Source organism: Pollachius pollachius (assembly GCF_949987615.1).
Source record: "Pollachius pollachius genome assembly, chromosome: 5".
In the NCBI taxonomy this organism is placed as follows: Eukaryota; Metazoa; Chordata; class Actinopteri; order Gadiformes; family Gadidae; genus Pollachius; species Pollachius pollachius.
In genome coordinates this window covers 20,548,814-20,576,083 of record NC_136938.1, presented here as the reverse complement: position 1 = coordinate 20,576,083, position 27,270 = coordinate 20,548,814, and the positions used below count along the sequence as shown (strand labels likewise).

Here is a 27,270-nt window from a genome sequence, read left to right as displayed (position 1 = left end):
CTGGAACATGTCCAACCACCATTGAAGAAACCGTACAGTGTTTTGCTTACAGATACAAAACACATTTTGACACACCTTTGGAGTATTATGATATTACAACAGGGTTTGTGTTTTCGGTGCACATTCCTAGATGGAATACAAGAAGAGCTGTTGCTAAACCATCAATCAACCAATCAATCAATACCTTGACCACCAACTTGTCCTCCATCTTGTTGAACCCCTGTCTTACTGTCTGTATCACGCCATTTGTTTTTTGAATCTGTGGCTTATCCAAATAGAAAGCTTAGTAATGCAAAACATAGAGTGATGCCAAGGTTATAGGGTATGCATGGGACCTGCCTACTAATTCCACGCACACACTCAGTCTGGCTCCAGGATGCTGTTTACTCTCACTCTCATTTACAATTACATTAACTCCCAAAGTGACATATATCCCTCACTACATTCCTGGACAGAATCATATAACAATATAGTCAGTATCCTGCAGGGATTAAGGCCACAAAAGAGAATATATATGTGTGTGTGTGTGTGTGTGTGTGTGTGTGCACAATCGTGCATGTGTGTTGGTGTGCGTGTGATCAAGAGAGAGAGAGCATGAGTGTGTGTGTGTGTGTGCATGAGTCCAACAGCTGTAACAAACAATACCTAACCAGATGGCTTCAGCTTTTACGTTCTGCTTTGTTCTGTAATTTACACACCTCTCTCTCTGATTGTGTGTTTATCTTTCCTGCTCTCTTTGTTTGGAATTATTTTTTATGCATGCATTAAAAACAAGATTGGCCCTTCTTTGAAGTTGTTTATTATTGAACTCATCTTTAAATGGGATGAGATGCAAATGCTGAGGAAATCTATTAAGAAATCACACGGACAAACACACGCACACGTGCACACATCCGTGCATGCACTCACACATAAACAAACACACAAACAGTGCACATTGATTTTCCAAACCATTCAAGAATTGTCACTCTTGAGTGACATCTAGTGGTCACAATAACCTATAAATTAACAACAATAACAAGAGGAGCATTCACACACACATGCTCACAGGTACACAAACAATGCAAGGCCATTTAAAAATAATGATTATCCTCAATAGCAAAATAATGTTGAAGTTAAAACAACTAAGATCCATTACTTAATCACACCTGTGAATGGCTTGACCTCAAAAACTTATGTGGGTGGGTGTGCAACCAAGAGATCTTAGGCTAGTTTGTAGTACTCTCCCGCCCACAGTCCACTTATTTTCAAAAGAGAGAGAGAGAGAGATCAGCGGAACAATTCTTTGTAACCCCCCACACACCCCCTATTTAATATTCCCCAATATTAAGCTTGGTTTTATCTTTTTAATTTCCATTGGCAAACAACCATTGGCAGGACATTTCCCCACACCATAAAATACTTGTTTGCAGAGGACCACTTTTCATTTCTTGTTGATCTTTTGGACTGGTTGTTAATATTGCTTCGCATTACTCCCTTTCATTGCACACATCGCATCGCAAACGAGTGCTTTCCACCCCATCAGGGATTACTCTGCATCTACTGCAGCAAACACCAATGAGGTATTAACTATACCATACCGAGTCGATTACTTTTTCCCTCAGATAACCAATTCCTGTGGCCTGAGTTTCTATTTGACTTCCAATCATGATGTCTTAATATCAGGTGTTTGGTAAAACCTCATGCATGTTCGATGCTGACTTTACCAAGATAGCACAAGCTTAAATGTCGGGCACCATTTTGAAAGAGGGTAAGTTAAACAGTGATTACGGAAAATGTGTTCACATATAAAACAAGGCTATAAATGTAAAAAGTGGGTTAGAAATAGCTCATGAATGTATCGTATCCAGTTCTATACAGCCCCCATTGAAACCTTTCATCCGAGCACTGTATGGATATACAGACATTTCTAACAGCCAGCTTTAGTGAAACACCACAAGCACATTAGACAACAATTGACAGTCTATTGGTATTCCACCTACAGCCATTCATCCAGGTGGAGATAGGGCCCTAGTCTGTGAGGTGCTGCCTTCAGGATGCTAATTGTCTGGAAGAGAGACAGGACATATTGCCTTGTGTTGTAGGACAGGAAACAGGGGTTAAAGGGGGTTACGCAATTGTACACATTTTTGTAAATCATATGCTAAGCCATTCATATCGACATAAACACATACAGTGGTTTAAAATGAGAATCTTTGCCTTATTTATTTATTTCAGCATTACTGGAGAATTCCCTTAAGAGAAAAGGATTATCGAATGTAAAATGTAATGTATTATAGCATTTTGTTATTGTATGCAACTACAATTATGTAACAGTAAAAAAAGAAAATAATTAGTTGACCTTTGTCAATTGTTGGAAACATGCAACCACATGCACCATCTCTTAGGCTTGTAAGCATTTTGAAAATACGACCATTAAAAACAGTCCCCTTCAATAAAAAAACAACATAGGGTTCGGCCGTGGGCACTTTGCAGAAGCTGTAACATGGTGGCAAACAAGAATACATTTGAGCCATTGAATTATGCATGATCACATAAGCACCATCCAAGAGCATAAGCCGAGGACAACATGGATTTTGTTTTGAGGTATGGATCCTCTATTGTGATGGAAGCAAAATTGTAAGGGGGTTTTATCGTCAAACCTTTTACTAGAAGTTCACATTTTGAATCAAGGCAACTGCCAAGAATTTCTCCCAATTCTCTGAATACATGCCAACTTTGGTCTCCACCTCACCGAAGCCTGCAGACCAGCCTGTGAACCTTGTCCAAGCCACAGCAGTCTGAACTGCTCCCTCTGCAAATCGCTAAGGCAGGGAGATCTCGGAGGGCTTTTAAAGGACTTTCTTAAACTGTAGTCTCCGGATCTGCTGGGCCACATAATTTCTGACATATAAGCATAGATATAGGGTAACATCTGATGAGATAAGAAGGTTCTTCACTCATCCCAGATGGGAAAAATAAGAGCATCATACTGAGTTTTTTACTAGTGAAGAGCAGTCACAAAGAGAGTAATGACAGCTATATTTCCTTTATTTGTTAATCTGACTAACACATTGTATAGATGCTGTAGGTACTATGTCAGAGTTTTAAAGAGAGAGGAAAAAAAAGCAGAAGTACGTGATCTAGAAAATAAACTATAGAAACATATGCCGCGAGCTGACAAGAGCAATGTGTGTGTGTGTTTGTGTGTGTGTGAGCACACACACACACACACAAACACACACACACACACACATACACTCAAGGCTGTCTGATAGCTGTCTTATATATTTAATCCCAGTGATGTATTTGTGTGAGTCACAAGTGTTTGTATGTGTGTGTGTATGTGTGTGTGTGTTAGTGTGTGTGTGTGCGTGCGTGTGTGTGTGTGTATGTGTGTGCGGCGCTGTGGAGATGTGATCCTCCATTACAGTGTATTTCTCCAGTTACTTGCCAATAGCCTGAACCCAGGTCAAGGTGACTCGGTGAATCAAAACAAGCTAATTAGCAGATAACCTAATTAGGTTGTCTAACAACGCAGGTAAAGAAGCCAAACACTTCCCCTGATGTCTTCCCTTCCATGCCTCTTAATAAAATCTATGTCTCGTCTCTCTTTCTCTCCATCTCTCTCTCTCTCTCTCTCTCTCTCACTCTCTCTCTCTCACAGACTTTCTTTGATTCTCTTATCATCGTAATAAGTCTCTTCTGGGTATAGACACAAAGTTTAACCTCCTCAAAGTCAATTTAGCTACCTTAGTTCTCTACTTCCAGTCCCTTCTCTCAACATCCCCGTTTGTCTCTTTCTTCCTTCCTGTCTTTATATGACTTGATATGTATACTCTCTTTTGTTTCTCCCTCCATCTCGCCCGGCTCTCATTCCCCACCCTCTTTCTCAAGTCTTGCAGAGGTACAACCCCACTCCTTCCTATGGTACCTTTGCCAACCTTTAACCAGGGACAGTGATTTTTAAACATGCCCTCTACTGGGTTAGCCTGGTTCTACCAGACTCTCCTACTTCATTTCATTTTGCACAGAGAGTCTGGACTTACTCAATAGAGTGGCAAAGTCACGCCCCTTCTGGTAGAGCCCATGGGACCTATGGGATCGAAAACGCCTCCTGCGACTGGCGTGGACAAGACCGACAATCTCCCCATCGGCATAACTGAAACTCTCCACATGCCCCAACTTATAATGGTTTTCACCTCTTTTGATGCTTTTATCCTCCCCTTGGAAAAAACCTAACATTATCAAACTCCTTCACGAAAATGTTTAGTTTTCTTTGCATGAAAAATTATCATTTAAATCCACAAACAAAATATGTGTAATCCGGGGCATATGAAGACTGGGACCAGAAAATAATTACTTTCTCTCCATTTAAACCCGTTCACATTTTTCGATCTCATAGGTCCCGTGGGCTCTACCGGAAGAGGCGTGACTTCGCCACTCTATAGACTAACGTTAACTCACTTGAAGGCGGGTGTCTGTTGAAGTTTAAAACTATTGGATCTGCCCAGTGCCACTCTGGATCTGCCATAACCAATCGCTAACGTTTGGACGGGAATCACGTTGTGCGCAGGATTGACAAACCAAACACCGTGCGTGAAGATGTCCGTCAACGAGAGCTGACTTCAACGCCATTGTTCTCAGCCACTCCCTCTGTTCACTGATTGGACGCACAAAATTTGGACAGAGAAAACCATGGACATATTATAGAATGGACAGCGGATTCCAAAATGGCGCCCATTCATTCCTATGCAAACTGCTCAATGTCGCAGGGCAACATCAAGGAGAGATTTGCTTCCGCGTTATGGGAGCCTAGCCACGCCCTAGTTCATGACGTACCGGATGCAGAAATATTCATTGTTTTCTAGCATTGTTAGCATTGTAGCATCATAAGCGAGAGGTCTGAGCGATCGCAGTCGCATTGTTTACCGACCATGGAAGTATAAGTTTACTTCATAAATATGAAAGATTGCTCCATATAACACCAACAACATAGTAAATGTGTGTAGGCCTAGAAAAAAATACAGTTCAATGTTATTGCTTAAGAAACAGATTCCTTCCAACTATTTATAAAAAATGCAATCAATAAGTTATATACAAATAAATTGTTACATATCGATCAGCAACGAGGTTGGAGTAGCCTACCCACATAAATAATTGTAATAAACCAACATTGTTAACTGTCACACAGCTAAACAAGCAAATTAAAAATTAAATACTAACGCAACTGAAATGTTTATTAGGCTATTAACAATATTATGAAAATGATACCGTAATGCACCCGTTCTTTGTCTTTGGATCTTTTGAATAAATGGATCAATACATGGTGAATCACAATGATCGCAAGCAGAGGAACATGAGAGTCATTGAGCAGCAGCTGAACCACTCTAAAAATCCCTTTATCACTAAAACACTTTTAGTGATAAAAAGTCACCAGAGTGACTAAAAACCATCAACGTCATTCATGTTAAGTAAAAGGAAAAACCTCGGACATGAGAAGTTAACATACGTTGTTAAAGCTATGTTCTAATGGTCAACACCCCTGCTTTTTTCATAATTTAAGCTGACAAAAAATAATGAAAGTCAAATGGTGTTTCATTTGGCCTTAATCTTTGCTAAATGCTACCTTTTTACTTTGCACCATGAAAGGTTTCATTAGCCACGCATTATTTACGCTCGTGAACGAGTCCGAGTCAAAGGTTCTGCTGTGGTGCAGCAGTTTCAGTGGTCCAAAGGAACCTTCACTGGTTCACATGAACACTCACTGGTTCAAACAAACCCTCACTAGTGCACATTAACCTTCATAGTGCATAGGAACCCGTTCATTTGCCCACATGAACCCTCACTGGTGAATAAGAACCTTTACTGGTGTATAGGAACATTCACTGGTTCAGTCGAACATTCACTGGTGCATAGCAACCTTTACTGGTGCAGTCGAACATTCGCTGGTGCATAGGAACCTTTACTGGTGCAGTCGAACATTCACTGGTGCATAGCAACCTTTACTGGTGCAGTGGAACATTCGCTGGTGCATAGGAACCTTTACTGGTGCAGTGGAACATTAACTGGGGAATAAGAACCTTTACTGGTGCATAGGAACCTTTACTGGTGCAGTGGAACATGCACAGGTTAAGAGAAACCTTCACTGGTGCACAGGAATCTTTAATAATGCACAGGAACCTTTTCTGGGGCACAGGACCCCTCAATCGCTTTCAAATAAACCATAAAAACTCCCCAGGAAAGCTCTGCGTGCGCAGCCTGTTTGTTGATAAGAGTTGTGTTGATTAGTTTGTGGTTTATATCATCTATTGAGCTTTGAATTTGAATGGGAGGAAATCATTTTTCTAAAAATAATGCTTACTCTCCACTGCAGTGGACTGAAATGGCCTCACACAGCTGGGTCCATTCAAATCCTGAAGTATCCAATCACAGCTTTGTCCAGTGATGATAATAACTTTATTTGGACCTGTGTTAAATTGCAAATATGCTTTTAAGACTAAAAGGAAGGTAGCGGTAGTAGTAATGTCTACTGGTAAAATAAACTCCATTTCTAAACCTTTTCCTATTGCCCATTGCCCAGTGTTTGGTCCCTGTGGACCTTTCAAGTGATTCAGTCTAGAAGCTCTGTTTATGGCAACACCTGACACATCACAGGGAAGTAAGTAAACAATGACAGCCTGCAAGCACAGCTTTTCTCACAAAGAAGTGGTTGCTGGGATTTGGTGAAATTCTTTGTTGTGTGTGTTTGAGGTAAATCGCAGTGGTGGTTGGTGCAGAGGTCTTCCGTTCGTCTCTCACACTCTCAACAATCTGGCCAGTGACCTCCAGTATCAGGATGATGGGCTGTTCGCAACACAAGCCAATGGCTAGCCTCTTGAGGGCCGTCCACTCGAAGCATCTGCCTACCCCACTTTTGACCTACCCATCTGCGTCCTTGCGGCGTGAGGGTATTCCGTGGCGGGCTTGTGCAGTTGTCAGTTTAGAGAGTGAGCATGGGCCTCGTGTCTCCCTGTGAGAAATGAGAAGAGGGTTTGGCTTGATGTCCATTTGGAACAATTCCTGTCCCATCGGGTGAAGCTGAACCACATCAAAGATGTTTGAGGTGCCTGGTATGCTGTAGTCCTTTCCCATGTAATACTTCTCCTATTGAATGTATTTTATATTTAACAGCATTGGAGTGCGGTGTTTGCAAATAAAAATAAAAAGATGTGTGTGTGTGTGTGTGTGTGTGTGTGTGTGTGTATGTGGTTGATGTTCTTCGTATGGTATGTCTGTGACATTACTATTGGTCTAGAGCAGGGGTTCTCAAACTATATGGAGCCGGGGACCCCCCATAGGGCAGAATTTATTTCAAGGACCCCCTCATAACCGCAACACAAATGTAATTATATAGGCTCATGTCTATTTTTTCTGTTAGATGCTTTTGAACTCTTTTATGCTTCAATCATTCAGTGCTAATACCACAATAGTGTTAAATAAGCATTGTATTGTATTTTGGCATAACTTTACAATATGTAAATAGATTTTACTTTTTTAAATTACAAATGTTTGTATAAAAGTTTTGCCCACATACACACAAATAGTTAGGCCATTTGGTAATTCATCACAGCAAATAACAATGAATGACAGTGACAACGGTCAGTGCAAAAAACATTGATTTAACAGACAATATACTGTTGAACAAATAAAATACTCAATGCATTGAGAGACAATTGTTTCAGTAGGTAAATCATGAATCAAAGCTAAATCTGTGTGTGTGTGTGTTTGCGCGCGCGTGCACGCGTGCGTGTGTGTGTGTGTGTGTGTGTGTGGGGGGGTGGGGGTGTTGAGCAAGTAAAAATGAACTGCAACAATAGTGCAAGTATAGTGCTAAAAGACAATGAAAATGTACTGATGCAGTAACAGGTACAGAGAGAATCTAACTTTTTAACTTTTGAGAGAGAGAGTGAGAGTGAGAGTGAGTGAGTGAGTGAGTGAGAGAGAGAGAGAGAGAGAGAGAGAGAGAGAGAGGCAATTAACTGTAGAAACACAGTGGAACACAATGTAACAAGTGCAACATCAACTCTTTGATTAATCAAATCAAGTAGTGTCAGACAATACAAAAGCACTGATATAAGGTGACAATAATGCATACTCTTAAACAGAAAGAGATGAATAGGCACCCCATATTAAGAAGATTAATGTGTCACTAATGAGATGGGTGTGCCTGTCTCTCACTACATAGTTTGTCCAGTCTTGGCGTGATGGACGATAAACAGACTCTAAGATCACTCTCTACATGGAGACGAGCTCTGTAGTTTGTCTTCATTGCAGTCAAAGTTGAGAACGATGACTCCGTTAAGTAAGTAGTAGGAAATGATAGCAATACCTGCATGGCCTGTGCTGTGAGCTCAGGATACTCACGTGAGAGGGAGGGCCAAAAGTCTACATGGCTCACCTGCTGGAATCGGGCCTTCAGAGTCCGATCACAAGATAAGTCCACCAACTCATCCTCTGCTTTGCTAGTGAGGCCGCTACATGTTACTCCTGGAGCAAAGGGATCTCGCACCCAGTCCCCAGCATCAGTATTCACGTCCGCAAAGTACGAATTGAAGTGCTTGCTGAGTTCAGTGAGGTGATAGGTGGCTACCTCTTTCACTGCAGAAACTGACAGGTTGTATGCGTGAAGATAATCCGTGAGTTGCGGGAACATGTCGGTCACTCCACCTTGGAGTCTTCTTCTCCATAGCTCAGTTTTCCTCATAAAAAGCAGTTATTTTGTCGCTAACGTCAAGGATGGATGCATAGCGTCCCTGGATGGAGAGGTTGAGGCTATTGAGAATGTTGAATACATCCACAAGATATGCCAATTTGGCAACTTACTCGGGGTCGGAAAAGAACTCGGCGAGGTCGGGCTTTTCAGTCCTCATAAACTCTGACATCTCGCTGCGTAGCTCGAATACCCGCTGAAGCACCTTCCCACGAGAGAGCCCCCTTACTTCAGAATGGTAAAGCCGTGTGTCATTGCCCGCATCCATCTCCCGACAAAGTTGCCCAAACAAACGTGACTACAATGCCCTCGACTTAACAAAATTAACTGCAGTTACAGCTGTACTCAACACAAAGTGCAGATCTGGTTCCATACCTTTGGAGGCGAGCGCTTGACGGTGCAGCATACAGTGCACAGATTTCGCTTTTGGATTTACTGCCTTTATCCGAGCGACAACGCCGCTCTTTCGGCCCGTCATTGCTGCAGCTCCATCAGTGCAAACAGCCACACATTTTTCCCAACTCAGCTCATGGAACTCAAAAAACTTGTTCAGGATCTTGAATACCTCCTCGCCGGTTGTCCTGCCAGGGACCTCTTTGCAGAACAAGAAGTCCTCCAGAATGGCTCCATCCCACAGGTAGCGAACAAGATGGATTAGCTGTGCTGCAGTAGCCACATCAGTTGATTCGTCCAACTGTATGGAAAATTGCACCTCACTGCAACGAAGTCTCCCCAGAAGCTGCGATACGATATCATCCAACAGGTCATCGATCCTCCGCTTCACGGTGTCATCGGAGAGGGGTATGCTTTTTAATTTATTTGCTGCCTCTGTCCCGAGCATTATCTCACACATACCCACTGCTGCTGGGAGGATCAGCTCTTGTGCGACGTTGTGGCCAAATTAGTGAGTTTTGATCGTTGATGGATATATTCTTCACTTTTCCAAACAAAGAATTCCTTTGATTTATCACTGTACTCCAGGTGCTTGGTTAGGAGATGACGCTTTAGTTTAGCGGGCTTCATTGATTCGTTCGCTAACACTTGAAGACACACAACGCACATCGGCTTCCCACCACTGTTCTCAATAAATCCAAAGACAATGTAGCTTTCATCGTACCTCCTAACTTTTCCGCTTTGTTAAGGAATATCAGTATTAGGCCTTTTTAAATATTTATCCATTGTGGATTCTCCTCAGTAGGCTACTTAAAAGTTTTCAGACTCGAGCATGCGTTGACAGATTGACGTAATGTTAACAGAGTTACTATTGGCCCAAGATGAAAGCAGAGAGAGGGCTGAACACAATGCGCCTGTTTAATTGGCTTTCATTTAGTTATTCAGCTGCGAGATGTGGAGTTAAAGCCTGAGGGAGTTTGACGTAATGTAAAGCCGAGTGTTCATTGGTTTAACGTTACGCCGACGGGAGTAATGACGACAGGCCCAGCACTTTCTCCATAAATACCGGTATGTTTATGTTGTAACAAGCTCTTCACGGACCCCCTGGCAACGCACCGCGGACCCCCGGGGGTCCGGGGACTCCACTTTTAGAACCGAGGGTCTAGAGGAGCATAATTATATCAACTAAGGGACAAATATAGAAAAAAAAAATGTTTGGTAGCACATGGCTCGAAGTAGCACTCGGGTTGTGTGCGGTATGGACTGGAATTGTCCCCAAGGATAATCGCTTCGATGGTCTTCAAACGAAAAAGTAGTATTTCACAAAGTCTTTAATGGAAAACGGCCAATAAACATCTGACTGTTTACTTTAAAAAAAAAACAGCTGCTTCAGTAAAAGAGGAAATAAAAGAGGAAAAGCTTGAGGTTCAGTTAGTAATTTCCTTAAATGTCATAATGCGGTCTATCCTGGCTGGGCGCGGTTCCATCACGCTGTGAGGACTACTTTAAGGTGCTATTTTTGGACCTCTAAATCTAGCCACCTGTTTGTTCATTTAGATGGCTTTTTTCCGCAATTAATGTTGCTGCATACTGTTTGAAACTGTTCTTTGGGAAATGTAGACCAAGTTAATCTATTCCAATGTGTGGCCTAGTTAATTAAGTTCAGTGGTTGACAAAATAATTAAAGTAATCACGTGCATCTTGAATGAAGGACCACCTGTGTTTCAAGTCCATGCAGGATCGTTTATGTGTGCATGAGGACCCGACAATGGAAACAAACACGGGCCATTTGCTACCAAAAATGTAAAATGTCTATAATGTTTTGTCTGGCAAAATTAAATAAAAGCTTTAGTATTCATAAACATTGTACTAGTGGCCATTGATAATTGTACATTGTTTTTCTTTCTCAAATCTTTCTGAATATCAATCATTGCGGCCAGCTAATAGGGTTGACTTTGAACTTGCAGTACAAACTGCTATCACAATTCATTAGGAGCCGGACTTTACATGGTCAGGGATCGAATTAGGTATGCCACTGGTAGCACACTTTGGCAATGAGATCGCCATTCTAACATCTAATATTTGCACTTTCAGGTCTTACTTGAGTACGTCCTGCAAAAATGTGATAGGCCCTAGTGTTGAGGGAAGACAAATTCAATATCTATGGTATAATTCATTCCTCTCTTGATGGTTACTGGGCAGTCACACACGCACCCAGCCACACAACCACCCACACAAACACCCACACCCACACCCACAAACACACACTCACACACCATCTACCTCAACAAATCATTGGGTCTAAACCATAGCTCAGTATTGTACCACCAGTCATCTTTGTTTTGCATGTCTCTTCTCTCCAATGCTCACTTTCTCCCTATCTCTGACTCTGGATCTCATACACACACACACACACACACACACACACACACACACACATACGCACACAGATACACACAGACACACACCGCACACACAGACACACACAGATGCACACAGACACACACACATGCACACAGACACATACACACACACACACGTGCACACACACAATCGTGCATGCACGTAAACATACACAGACACAGACACACATGCACACACATGCACACAAACACGCAAACACCCATACACACGCGCATTTCATAGGGAAAGATTGTTTCTCAGCAGCATGTCCTTATCTTCCAAAGACAAAGCCGGAGACGGTCGTTATTAATTTTGTAGGGCGACTTCAAACAAGAAGCAATGCGGATCCATCTCCACTGGGAACATTTCATTTGGGTGCCTCATCACTTTTAGAGAAAGTTAATTTGGTGCTGGAACCCTAGCCCTGCCTCTCTATCTGGGAATATGACATCTGCTGCCCCCCAAACCTCACCCCTGTCTTTCAAGCGGAAGACTTTCAGAGAGCAACAGAGAGAGAGAAATAGAGAGAGAGTTTGAAAGCGGTAGAGAATTTAGATTCAGGCAAGACATTTATATGCTCGATTGAATAAAACAAATCTGATAGCCCGTGCAATATATCCATAGTGTAAATAGCGGTGCAATAAAAAATGAATAACTGAACCATAACCCAGCGAGAAGACAGACAGTTGAAATGGAGACACAAGTCAACACCAAACAAGCTGTAGAAGGTTTGACAGAAATCGATAGAGTCACAGGTCACAGGTATTAAAGGGAAAGGCAGAGGGATGAATTGATAAGATGGAGCAAAGGTCATTAGGGACAGTGTCTGAAGGACAGCGTGTTGAAAACCAGAAGGAAAATAAGGGGAACGATGAGGAAGGGAAGAAAAACAACAACAACATATGAGACGAAGAGATGAAAACAGAGAGAAAGAAATACGGGGGGGAGGGAGTGATGACGGGAGGGAGTGATGGTGGGAAGGAGCGAGGGAGGGAGTGAGGGAAGGAGGGAGGAAGGGGTTGACAGGCAGGTGATGAACAGAGAGGTGCAGGGAGGAAAGCGGACGAAGGGATAGAGACAGAAATAGTATGGGGAAGCTCCAGGGGGATCGATAAGACGATGGAAGCGTGGAGCAAGACTGAGGAACACTGAACACATGAAAGGCTGTCTTTTGGTCTGCTCCCTAACTACAGAATTGAAATTGATCTACTGGAGACAAGTCTGCGTGTGTGCATGTGTGTGTGTGTGTGTGTGCGTGTGTGTGTGTGTGAGTCGGAAGAGGGGAGATTTAAGACGGCTGATTAACTGAAAGGGAGACAGAGTGAGAGGTGCGCCGATGTCCTCACCCCGGTCCGATACGGTTTAATAAGGGTCAAATACTTTCAAATAACTATTACTGCCGGGTCATGTCCTGTTTGATTAAGCTTCAAAGACTTTCACCACGAGGTCATTCATTTTAATCTCTCACTTGATTTCAATACTCTGTTCGCTTCACTGGGATATTTTTACTCTTCAACTTTCGTTGTGTGTCAGTTTGAAAGCACTCTTTGTAATACCAAGTACATAGTGTTGATTAAATAACATCTTTTTAGAAGTTGTGTTATCCCACAAGGCCCATGTCTTTTTGATCATGTCAGATGACGCAAAGCATATGCTTTTGCATCTTTTCCGGTCGGCCTATACATGTTGGTGAGGAGTTGGTCTATTTATATGTTCCTTATAATGGGGTTTGTTGAATTTCTTCAAGTGTAAACCTCTGTTTTTTACATGCTGATGATGTATGACATTGGTGTACGTTAGTCTCTGTACGTTGAATAGGGAAGAATACACCTGGGTGCTCACATACAGTCACAAGGAGATAATTTATAAGTGTGTGTGTGTGTGTGTGTGTCTGTGTGTGTGTGTGTGTGTGTATGTGTGTGTGTGTGTGTGTGTGTGTGTGTACGTGTGTGTGTGTACGTGTGTGTGACTACTTGGGTTGAGAGTCTCTGATGCTCACCAAAAGCAGCCCATTCTCGTGGTAATTATATGGAAAACAGAAACCCCTGTAAAAATGTTGAGTGTTTTATTTTGAAAATGTGGTATGGGTGACATGGTCTGATTTTCAATTTAATGGGAGTCGTTTGGAACAACAATTTTCAGTACTTTGTTTCTCACAGCAATGATTGAGCAGTAGTGTTGGCTGCAGACTCCTGTTATAGTTGTGATTGACTCTGTGGTCAATTCAAACCCACTTTACTTTCCTTAACCCCTTAACACAATCATACTTCATCAGTCCCATAACTCACCCCTCTTAAATGACAAAATGTGCTCTTCCATTTATAAGACGGAGGCTAGTTTTCGACCAACTTTTTGCCCCCCTCTTGTTGTCACATTGATCTCTGTTTGCTGCTCGGCTGTGTGGATGAGAAGGCCCTTGGTGTGGGGTGTTCAAAGGCTCTTTACCAGTGTGTCGGAGCGCGGTCACAGGGCCGTGAACCAGGGTTTTCCACCTTGATGGATAAGCTCCGTACGGACCCTGTGTGCGCGGACCGGCCACGCTCTCACGGTGGATGCTCACTGGTCCAAACGCCCACTGTAACTTTGCTCTACATTTCCATTGATCATATAGACATTTAGTGTTTGGGGGCATTTTACACTGTCGCCGTTTTCCTTTAACTCATCCCTCCACCATGTACCTTAATTCATCTTGGGTTACGCTCTCTCTCTTTCTAATTCTCTCCCTCCGTGCTCTCGCCCTGCTTTCTCTCTGTCTCTCACACTGTTCATGGCTCTTTCTTTGTCTAAGGAAACGGATCAAAGTTAGTGGGTGGGGGGAGGGAGGAGAGAGAGAGGAGCGGGGGGTGGAGGGGGCGACGACGACACGGAACAGGAGGGGAGTACGACAGAGAGGGACACGGAAAGAGATTGTCATGCAGCCCAGCGATGCACAGTGCAATCACAGGGAATATGCAATTAACAGGGAAAGTCTTCAGTCAATACCACACTCTGTGTACTCACACATCTCCTCTCCTATTACTCTTTGCTCCTCGTCTCTTCCCTTCTGCTCGTTCAGCCCCCCTCCCCTCCCCCTCCCTCTCCAGGGTCCTCATCACCGTCATTCTGTGGAGGGCTTCCTCCTCCTCCTCTTCCTCTTCATCTTCCTCCTCTTCTCCTCCTCTTCCTTCCGCCATGCTACTCCACCGCGCCTCTCCTCACACTTCCCCACTCTTATACCAAGTTCAGCCTCACCTCCTCTTCCTCCTCTCTAAATTGCCTTAACTTGAGCCCAGTAGTAACATGCACAAAGCGTTCTCGGTGCCTCATGGAGAAAATAGCCGGTCCCTGAAATGAAATGGCAAGCCTTCAATTGCCCTCCTCTCGCTCCCTCTCTCTACTCTGCTTTTATTGGAACAGTACTTTTGAATCTTTTTATGCGACGCACAGGATATTTAGCACGATAGGACGATAGCATCGTGGAATTCCCCACTAAAGCCGGTAAAAATGGAGGTAATGAACGAAATCTCAGCCCACACATCTGCTGCTCTCCTCTCGGGCACTCTGTTTACCTCCCTCTCTCTCCCCCTCTCGATCCCTCTCTCCCACACTGCTTTCAACATTACATCTACACCTCCTCCAGATCTGTTGCTGCTCCCTGCTCTATCTGCTCCACTGATCTCCCCCCTCCCTCCCAAAGTTACGCTGTGGTGCCCGGGTCTTATGGCTGCTGCACTCCTGTTCCTCCTGGCTGCTACTGCATGTCCCCCTGCATGCCTCCAACACCCTGTCCCCCTGCATGCCTCCAACACCCTGTCCCCCTGCATGCCTCCAACACCCTGTCCCCCTGCGTGCCTTCTACCGTATGTCCCCCTGCATGCCTCCAACACCCTGTCCCCCTGCATGCCTCCAACACCCTGTCCCCGTGCATGCCTCCAACACCCTGTCCCCGTGCATGCCTTCTACCGTATGCCCCCCTGCGTGCCTGATACCGTATGCCCCCCTGCATGCCTGATACCACATGTCCTGCTGCATGCTTTCTACCACATGTCCTGCTGCATGCTTTCTACCACATGTCCTGCTGCATGCCTTCTACTGCATTACCCCCTGCGTGCCTCCAACAGCATGTCCCCCTGCATTAGTGGTACCGCATGTACCCCTGCATTCCTGCTTCTGCATGTGTCTTACATTGGCACCTTGTGCTGAGAGCTTCCAACCAAAACATGCATCCCACATCCCAACACACACACATACACACACACACGCACAGGCACGCAGACACACATGCACATGTATACACACACACACGCACCCACACACACACAAATGTGCACAGACGTACAAGTACAAATTCATACAAACACACACATGTAGATGAAGAGACTCATACTCACATGCCCATGCCATATAAATATGTACACACGTTCACATATGAATATACATATGTACGTGTGTACATGCACCAACACCTATAACAATTATTAAACGGGAATATAAAGAATAATTGCTGGGCAAATGTTATGTGTTTAATTACTTTTCTATTTTGCTATTATGGAACAGGTTAGGTAAAAGACCTGAAGACAACATCCAACGTTTTTTTACCAAAGGCTGCAATGCTTAGCGAAGATACAATCTAGAAATTGTGTTTATATTTAGATTGCTACAACATAAGAGTCATTAGAAGTGCTGATCGGAAATTGGTGCCAGTTATAGTTTTCTTTTTTACAGCAAACTCCACCTTGTTTTTTTTTAAATGCTTACTTTGCTGTTTTTAAAACAGAGGGGGCAGCTATCCCATTAACCTCTTGTTCCTGAGAGCAGTGGCAAAGATCAAAAAATCGTACCTGGAAAGCGGTAAACGTAGGCATCTTCATTCAATTTACACTTGTAGTATACGGACGACTACTCCTCTGTCAGCTGGTTGTCAGTGGTTGGTGTACATCAATTAGCAAGGGATCATTTCCCACTGGCATTTCCCACTGACTTCCTCATGCTAGTTACCAAAGCTAGTCAACTGTCCATTGCCGAGGTGGTTCACAACCTCATCACCACCAACTCGTGATGTTGGCTCATGATACTGTTTCCAAAGCCCAAATATCAATGACTTTCTAAAGTGAAACAATGGTATAAAGTGACATGCTTGGCATTAGCGTTCAAGTCGGTTGTATTTTTTGAAGTGAATTTTTAAGTGAAATTCATTGAGGTGAATATATTATGTTAATAAAATGCAAATTCTATACATTCTATGTCAATTCTATATAATATGGAAATTCACGTTCTCCAAATCTTTTCTAGTTCACCTTTGCATTATTTCTTCAGAATATACCTGACCTGTGCCTTCGTTTCCATCTTACCTTCATCTTTTTCTTCTGTCCTCAGTTATCCAAAGCTTTTAGCGCTTTTGTTTGTGTGACAGTGCTGGCCTCCATCTTCATGCTTCTCTGTCTTCCTTATTCTCTCTCTCTCTCTCCCTCTCTCTCTCTCTCTCTCTCTCTCTCTCTCTCTCTCTCTCTCTCTGTTGCTCTCTCTCTCTCACGGTCTCTCTCGCTTCTCTCTCTCTGTGTTTGCAGCTCATACCCATCTTTTGGCTCTGAAAGAAGCCATTGTTTGACTTCCTTGTCCCTTAGGAGAACAGGTGTGCTCCCTATTACCGCAAACACACACTCTTACCCTCACTCTCTCGCTCACGCATACAAGCATATACAAACACACACACAGACAAACAGACACACAGACACACATACACACAATCACAAACACATACGCACACACGCAAACACGTACATACACACACACACACACACACACAAATAGACAAACACACACACACACACACATACAAACACACACACATACATACATAAGCACACATACATACGTACACAAACAAACACCCACACACACACATTCAGATGCACACACATACACACATTAACACACACTGACACATGCACATACACGCACACACAAACACACACACATACACATACACGCACACCCACACACCCACACTCATACACAAACACACACACACACACACACACACACACACACATACATATGCACACAAACAAACACACACACACACAAACATATATGCACACAAACACACACAAACACATGCACACAAAAACAAACACACACAAACACACACAAACAAACAAACAAACAAACACACATATACATAAGCACACATACATATGCACACAAACACAATCAAACACACAAACACACACATACATACGCACACACATACAAACACACATTAACACACACTGACACACACATATACATGCAAACACAAACACACACACATACACACACACACATACACATGCATGCACACACACAAACACACACACACACACATACATATGCACACAAACACAAACACTCATATACATACACACGCACACACACAACAGCAGTCATGATTTAGCGTCTAACCGGTAAGAAACACCTGTGTGCAATGTTTCCATTGAAAAGAGCTGTGCAGAGAGAACCCCGTGGATGGCACTTTGTGGTAGACAGCGTTGAGGCAGAGAGCAGCGGCCCAGCTTTCTGTACAGGAATAAACTTTACTGTGGCTCCACAGTGAAACCAGCAGGGCTTCAAACAAACTCACACACTCAGAAATACACATTTTATTTATTTCAGTTTTTCACCGAAAACGAAACCATTTTGATTGTTGTCATGATGCAAAACAATGTCATACATTGTTATGTCTAGTCAGAGGGAGCATCCGAAACGTGCTAATCGGGTTGTAGTTGCCCCTCTGCAACCAGTAGATGGCAGCCTTTAGACATGTTGTTATGGCCAAGGAGCTGTCCGTTGTCCTGAACAGTGTCGTCTATCTATCTGTCTGTCTGTCTGTCTGTCTGTCTGTCTGTCTGTCTGTCTGTCTGTCTGTCTGTCTGTCTGACTCCCCACCGGTCTGACTGGATGCTGTGCTGTAATGCGGGAGAAGCGTTGTTTGCATGTGTATATATAGCCTTAAAAGTATATTTGATTGAAAATGATGAAAATGGTTTCTCATTAAATCCAAATGTTTAAACCAGCCTTATGAGCAGAAAGCTACTCTCTTGATGCATGACTCACAGTGTGGCTGTGAAATGGCTCAACCCACACACACACACGCACACGCACACACACACACACACGCACACACACACACACACACACACACACACACACACACACACACACACACACACACACACACACACACACACACACACACACACTCGCACAAACACAGACACATAAACACACACATAAAGCGTACGTATGTCTATGTATGTATGCATGCATATTTGTGTGTATGTATGTACTGTATATTATATGACACTGATCCAATTCAAACCATGCAACCCACCAATGGCTCCGCAAATGCAATTGTGAGGATTTGAGGTATTTCCATTTAAATTGGTACAGCTTATATTTACATCCATCCAACAAGACCCCTCTTCATCCAGCCGTCCTCCCATCATCCAGTCCTACATCTTCCTCTCATTCTCTCCATCTGTCCGCCCATCTCTCCGTCCATCTCTTCCACCCCGTCCGGGGCGGGGTGCAGGCACACAGTCACCCACCGCACCCTGCGTGATCCGAGGAACTGAACCGAGTGGAGAGAAAAAAACCCCACTGAATGTGTGGCATGGACTGTCTGTCAGTGGCATGTTGCCTGCTACACGGCCTGTGTCGCTGTGTTGAGGATGGCTACATGCGTCGACGTTGCGTTGGGAGTGTTGTAATCCTGTTATTGTGATCTCTTTGTAACCCAACCCGCGCCCCGAAAAAATCGATGATTGGCTTGTAGCTTGGCTGGGATGGCATATGTAGCATTTAGAGTATACATATGCACTTACTGTCTCTGTGGCATTTTAGTTGTCTGGGTATATCCCCCCCCCCCCCCCCCCCCCACACACACACACACACACACACACACACACACACATTACTTCTCTTTCTCTCGGTCTCTCTTCCTCTCTCGCCGCCTCTCTCCCTCTCTGGCCGTCCCTCTCTCTGCGTCTCTCTCTATCTCACTGACTCTCTTTCTCTCCCTCTCGCACTTTCTATGTCCCTCTCTATGTCTCCCCTTCTCCAATGCTCTCTCTCTCTCCCTCTCTCTCTCTGCCTCTCTCTCTCTCCCACTCTCCCTCTCTCTCTCTCTCTCACTCTCATTCTCCCTCTCTTCCGGGCACTCTCTCTCTCGCTCACTCTCTCTCCCACTCTCCCACTCTCTCTCTCTCTCTCTCTCTCTCTCTCTCTCTCTCTCTCTCTCTCTCTCTCTTTAACAGTATAAACATGCATTATGTAAGGACACAACAGTATCACTAGATTACTTCAGAATTCCTAATATTATGCTCCTCTTCCTCACTGTCTCTGACGCCCTCGTTACAGCTACCACCCTCAAACTCTCTCTCTCTCTCTCTCTCTCTCTCTCTCTCTCTCTCTCTCTGTCTCACTCTTGTAATCGCATACACAAGCATGCATTATGTTAGGACACAGCAGTACCACTAGATTACTTTATAATACTATACATTATGCTATTGAGGCATTCCGAAAACAATTGCTCCTTAATATAGCTTCTTAACTCTAAAACTAAAATTGAACACTCGAACTTTGACGTATTTTCCTCACTCTCTTCGACGCCCTCTCTTTACAGCTACCACCATCAAACTCTCTCTCTCTCTCTCTGTCTCTCTGTCTCTCTCTCTCCCTCTCTCTCTCTCTCCCCCCCCTTTCTCTCTTTCTCTCTCTCTCTCGATCTCTCTCCCTCTCTCTCTCTCTCTTCCCCTCTCTCTCTCCCTCACTCTCGATCTCTCTCCCTCTCTCTCATCCTACCAGTTCTCGGCTGCTCGTCTCTCGGCGCGGACTACCTATGAATCGCAAGCGGTTCCCTTTTCTCTGTCTTTGCCCACAAATCTCTGTTTTCCTCTTATCTTTGGCTTTCTGTCGGCGCGATGACAGCTCACACGGGAGACGTGTTGTCCGATTTTAGACGAATTCGTCACTGGTTATTTTCCCCAAACATTAATATGGATGTGTATGTGGGCTATTTGTGATTGATCACGGCTCAACGTTCAAACGAACGTTTGGAAAAAGAAAAAGGACGCATTTACCTTCATTAGCAGGCGGGCAAAGGAGGCTCAGCGGCTTGGATTTAACCGCACATATGGATGTTGAAGCCTCCAGGAAGAGAACAATGAATTTGACCGGGAATTTTAAGAAAACGGGGAGGTTGAGACGTGCTCTTCTGTTTCTCACGGCGCTTTTACTGGGAGGATTCTCCTCGTCCAACGGTGAGTTCTGAGATTCTTCTTCGTTTTGTTTTCTTTTTTTGTGGCAGAAGGAAGTAAGGAAGGGAGATAGGGAGGAAGGAAGGATCAGGGGGACAGTGGGCCATCTGAAGTGTGTGTACGTGTGTGTATGTGTGTATGTATGTGTGTGTCTCGGGGAGAATGTTCCCAGACTGCTGATGTTTAGTGGCGTAGCAGCGAGGATGTTGGAGGGAGGGAGGGAGAGACGGCCAGCTTTATTCGTGCACATTGGGTTGCTGCTGGACGGCGTCGGTGTGCGTCTTTGGCACGCTGAGGGGTCGCTGTGCGTCTCGGCACGCTGAGGGGTCGCTGTGCGTCTCCGCACGCTGAGGGGTCGCTGTGCGTCTCCGCACGCTGAGGGGTCGCTGTGCGTCTCCGCACGCTGAGGGGTCGGTGTGCGTTTCGGCACGCTGAGGGGTCGGTGTGCGTCTCGGCACGCGGCGGGGTCGGTTTGGCTGTGGTGGTGCGTGTGCGCACGTATGTGCGTGTCTATATGAAGAAAAGTTTATATTTAGATAGTCACTTTAAACCATGTTAAACTCCCCGGGAGGCCTGCGACTTTCCGTCAACGTGTGAGTGTGTTAGTGGGCGAACATTTTTGCATGACAAACAGCATAGGCAACTTATGTTTTCTTCTAAGGTAGAAGACGTTAGACGTTTAATTAGCAAAGGGCTGGAAGACAAGTCCGAGGGAAATAACGGATTGTTTGAGGAATAGGCTGCATGTTATTTAAGTTAATTAAGCCACTTGTATTTACTGGTGAGACAATTAGAATGAATTACTTTAATCCATTTAGCCATCTATCATTTTACTCATCTATATATGCATGTATGTATGTATGTATGTATGTATGTATGTATGTATGTATGTATGTATGTATGTATGTATCTATGTATGTATGTATCTATGTATGTATGTATGTATGTATGTATGTATGTATGTATGTATGTATCTATCTATCTATCTATCTATTTTTATATCTGTCTATTTATATCTATATCCCGTGTCAGTCTGTGCGTGTGTGTGCGCGTGCGTGCGTGCGTGTGTGTGTGTGTTCGCAACAATTGGTGGCGGCGAACACCTTGAACTTGTAGCGAATGAATATGGATTAGGGGGCATGATCGCGGCGGAGGTAGACGTCGAGGTGCACTGTATGTATCTAGAGTGCATCGCCAGGACACGTCGGTTGCCTAAATAAAGACGAGGCGTTCAGGTCCCCGCGTCGTGAGCTCTTTCCTGTTACATCAATAGCCTCTCTGTGCTGCCCTTCTCTCTCGTCCTTCTCTGGTGCTTCCCGGGTTCTCGGTCTCTTTCACACACACACACACACACACACACACACACACACACACACACACACACACACACACAGACACACACACACACACACACACACAAACACACACACACATGCGCACACAAACAAGCACGCACACCCTCCCTCCTTCTGTTACTTCCCCTCTCTCTCTCGCCGCACACACGCATGCACACACACACACACACACACACACACACACAGACACAGACACAGACACAGACACACACACACACACACACACACACACACACACACACACACACACACACATACACACACACACAGCAATATTCCTTGCAGACAGACATGTATCAGAGTGCTTTGGGTGCTGTGGGACGAGAGAACATGTTAAATCCACTGTTGAAACAGCCAGCTAGGGAACTTGAACTGTTTAAGTTATTACAATCGTCCGTGTGAGTCTGTGTCAACTTGCGCCTGCTGAATATGCATGATTATGTAGCCCTGCTTATGTGGGTCTCCTTATTACACAGCTGTTAAGATGAGTGTCTGTACGGATGATGATGGCGATGTGAGAGAGGAAGCTGTACATTCACAGTGAGGATGGCGCGGCCCCGACGAGAGCGTGATGATCCCGTATGTTTCTGATGCCATTACGTTCAAAGTGGCTGCTTTTCATCATTCCTTTCTTCTCCCTCTCTCCATACACACTCTTTGTTCATGGTAGCAATTGTATATGATTGCATGTGTGTGTGTCTGTGTGTGTGCGTGTGCGTGTGCGTGCGCGTGTGCGTGTGCGTGCGCGTGTGTGTGTGTGTGTGTGTGTGTGTGTGTATGTGTCCATCAAAACAATTATTCTCACACAGTGGTGTTGTGTGTTTTGGAGAGCACCTGCATTGTTAGGTTCATCTCTTCATGACAACCCTCCACATGAACGTCCTATACCAGACAGAAGACGTTAGGGGTGGAGTGGGCTGATAAAACAATAAATGAGGGTTTGGATAAGCTTGTTGCGGCGTGCTTAAAAATTCCCACAGACGCACACACAGTAGTTTACTGTCTGAAAATGTCATAAAGAGCCTGCATTCTCACGCACTACCCCAGACTGACGGCATAGGGGCAACGCAACGGTGGTCAATTTTTCTAATACCGCTGTCACTGAAATGTATCATTTGTATTATTTAATGAAACATCAATATTGTACTAATAATTTCAATTTTATTTGTAGTATTTTTATTTCTTGCATATATTATTATTATAATAATAATTATTACAATTCTAGGCTGATTAGAATTTATTCTAATTAACATTATTATTATTGTTATTGCTGTTGTTATTGTTGTTATAGCAACCCCATTGTTACCAGCGATGATAGCATGATAACACGTATAGCCGCCTAGCCATGGGAGTATCATCTTTTATCCATGGAACAAAAGGTGGTTTAAGCAGAAACAATGGCGGTCGCAAGCGGTCTCTTGTAGCCATAATTGAAATGGCGCGCAGTTCTCTAGCGTAAGATGTGTAACACACATTCCTGCCATCACACATCCTCCATGATGAGTACAAAAGAAAAAGTATTCAAGAACTGCATGTTTAACTCTCACTGGGACTATGAAGTATCAGCTAAGTCATTCAGACAGTTTTTATTGTGTGTGCATGCACACACAATTACAGACACACACACACACACACACACACATACACACAGTTACAGACACACACATACAAACACCCTCACAAACATAAATATGTGCATGCACAACAAGCACACACACACACACACACACACACACACACACACACACACACACACACACACACACACACACACACACACACACACACACACACACACACACACACACACATACAGACAAACACAATGCCAAGTGATGCCCAAGTGGCTCACCATCCAATAGATAACAAGTGACATCCATTGGCTCACATTTGAAACAATCAAAAGCTGCAATTGGGGTATATTTGTGTTTCACCAAAGGTACTGTCTCTACTCTTTGATCTAAAAGGGCTTTGTGTGTTAATATGTGCCTCAGTGTGTGTGTGTGTGTATGTGTGTGTGTGTGTGTGTGTGTGTGTGTGTGTGTGGTTTTGTGTGCGTGTTTGTGTGTGTGTCTGTGCGTGTGTGTGCGGGTGTGTGCGTGCATGTGTGAGTCAGTGCCTGTGTGTGTACGGGTGTGTGTGTGTGTGTGTGTGTGTGGGTTCTTGTGTATGTGTTTGTGGGCATGGGTACGTGTGCCTGTGTGACTTTGTTTCTGTACTTCTGTGGGTCAATGTGTGTGCAGTTTTCTGTGTGCACACGCGCATGTGTGTGTGTATGGGGATTCACCAGACGCAGCTCTTTTATGTTTTTATGTGTTTTTATGTGTGTTAAACTGATGGTCAACAGGCAGACTAAATATTCTTTAATAGCCTCACTGTTATCAGCTCCCTTGTTGCTACTGCGGTAGCACTGGGCTGATATCTCTCTTCCCTATTGTAGTATAATTTCACGCTCTTCTGTAGTTCACCCTTCATATCTAGTGAACTAAACGCTGGCCGGTTCACTAAAGATCATACTCTTTCATGGATTTTTGATTGGCCTCTGGTAAGGCCAATTAAAACATGATAATAATATTATACTACAAAAGTCATCCAAAGTCATAGCAGCCCTCACCTTAGCATCCGCTGGCAAAGTGGAAGAAAGCAGTGGGGAACATTGTGTGTGTGTGTGTGTGTGTGTGTGTGTGTGTGTGTGTGTGTTTGTGCGCGTGTGTGTCATAGAGTTGGAGAGAGACAGCGGTAAGGCGGGAGAGAGTGAGAGGGAGAGAGAGAGCGTGAAATAGAGCCAGAGAGAGAGAGAGCGGGAAGGAGGGGATATTTAAGATATTCAATTGTCAGATGTTTTTCTATTTAGAACAAAAAAATCCATTTAATCACATCATATCACATGACCGTGCACTACATGATCAGTACATGCATTACATCTTCATTACAATGCAGACATTTAACATTACATCTTTTTGATTGAGTACCTCAATCGGCCTTTACCTGACATTTAATGTTTGCTGTACAGACGCTTTTAACCTCGAAAAAATATCAACAGTTTCTCGAATTTTTTTCAAAACACTCCAAGGGTGGGAGTTGTGTAATGCTATGTCTACCACCTTCACAAAACATTTAACAGTGTCCTGACTGTCAGTCAGACGTCTGATTATCTAAAATATTAACGCTGAGGCGCAAACACTGAGTGGAAACACTCTTAAATGCGTCGGGATTGTCCAACCGGATAGAGCGCCTTCTGTCCCGTTTGGCCCCGGGGATAAGAGCCACGCTGAGAACCTTTTGCCTACGAGCTGCCGCCGCCGCCGCCGCCGCGCTGTGTGCTAACGTCTACATCTCCCCTTGTCTGCCGTCCATCTGTGCACAAGGTAGAGTCTTATCAAGCGGACAGAGAAGCACCAAAGGCCAGGAATACTTATGTGGCGGAGAGGTTGAGAAGAGGCAATGAGGTCCAAAGAAAAACACACACACACACACGCACACACACACTGGCTTGGGTGAATACAGGATGTTAGAGGGCTGGGGGTGGGGGGAGGGGCGGGGGATTAGACACTGATGAACATTGATCGCTCACGATTTGTGATTTGGGATAGCGAGGGTCCTATGAGGATGCCCCCCCCCCCCAACATTGTTATCAATATTACTTGAGGGTTGAAATGTTCCGCCCTCCAACACACACTGAGGTGCCACATAATCACAATAACTTTGAAGAGGGAATTAGCTGTCAAGGTGAAAAAAACATTTTATCTTTTTGTAAGTAAGCTGTGTTTAGACGCTTGTAGCTCAGCATAATGGTAGGTGAAAGTCATAGGCATGTCTGTATCAGGGATACAGCCTAAACCCTATAGAGACTAGGCTAGCTTTCTCACAGGGTTTATATATGACCCAGTCCAGTCAATGTTGATGTGTATTTTTATTTAGAGCGATGGGAAAGGAAACAACACTATGCACACATTGAAATATGATTTGTTTTGCAAAGTAGGGTAGGTGAACACAACTGCCTCATTGCATTGAATGTAGCCATTGAAGATTGGTATTAAAAGGTTCCTATGAGTTACATCTGGCATTGAAATGTGTTGAGGGAACAAAAGCAATATAATGTAGCGTTATGGTTCTCAAACTGTGGGTCGCGACCCAAAAATAGGTCACAGCATGGTCACCATTTAGTTTTTTTGGACGGCATAAAACAGGTTCAGAACCCCTGATCTAGCGTGATCATCGAAGGGACATAGAGGATAATAGATGGGTTGGTAAGGTTGTGATTAACAGCTATTTAAAATATCTTACATCTGACCGACATATACCTGCTCTTGCCCAACACTGTGACATGAGTTGAAAAGTCTGTGCTTAAAATGGAATCCTTTATAGATCTACATAAAGATGGGTGTCATCGTTGGAAGGGAGGCCTTTCGGGATGAGATATTGATAAGCAAAAGAGAGACAGAATGTGCAACATTTGCAATAGAAGAAGACAGCTAGAGACTTCTCAAGTGATGAATGGGAAAATGACTGAATGAATTTGAATCTTGCGCTTTGCTCTGATAGTGGTGTCTGGAATGCAGTAACGACATCATAACTCTGTCCAATCTAAATTTATACTGTGAATACTGAAGGAAAACCAGCTGGTCAACCCAAAGGCACTAGCAAATAGGACACATTTAAAATCATTTAACACCCATTACTTGACTTGAATTATTCATTCCCTCGGTAACCACTGAGGGAAGGATGATTTTGTCCCATTTTTTAAACATCAAATCTTCTATCCTTTGCCACACAAAAACAGAATAAACACATCTAAAAAAGCATCTATGAATAGGATGGAGAAAAAATACGAAAACGTTCTTACTTGGTCTAAGGTTGTAAAATACTGATAATAATTACCCAGCCAGTGACAGCAGGAACTCCTACCCCTGTTATCTTTAGCTGACGAAACTTTAGATTATCTTGTGTTTTTGTTCTGCATTTTCTGCAAGAGGCTTGTCTCTCTAGCAGCTCCTTACTGACATGTATCTGCATTCACTTCGAGTAGCCTTGGATAAAAATAATTGCTAAATGACTTGATGTTATTTAATAGAAGTAAGCCTACAATGTAATACACTGTTGTAATGCT

The 27,270-nt window shown here is 43.8% G+C and overlaps 1 protein-coding gene across 1 annotated transcript in view; it reads right to left on the bottom strand.

Moving 5' to 3' along the window:
* Positions 1-9,572, bottom strand: part of chs1 (chitin synthase 1) — a gene marked incomplete at both ends in the record, with an annotated part of 37,765 nt that extends 28,193 nt beyond the window's left edge. Inside the window, 2 exons of the mRNA XM_079736503.1 lie at positions 8,845-8,959; positions 9,107-9,572. Coding sequence (XP_079592629.1) covers positions 8,845-8,959; positions 9,107-9,572 — 581 coding nt within the window. The remainder of the gene's footprint in view (positions 1-8,844; positions 8,960-9,106) is intronic.
* Between the last annotated feature and the right edge of the window lie 17,698 nt (positions 9,573-27,270).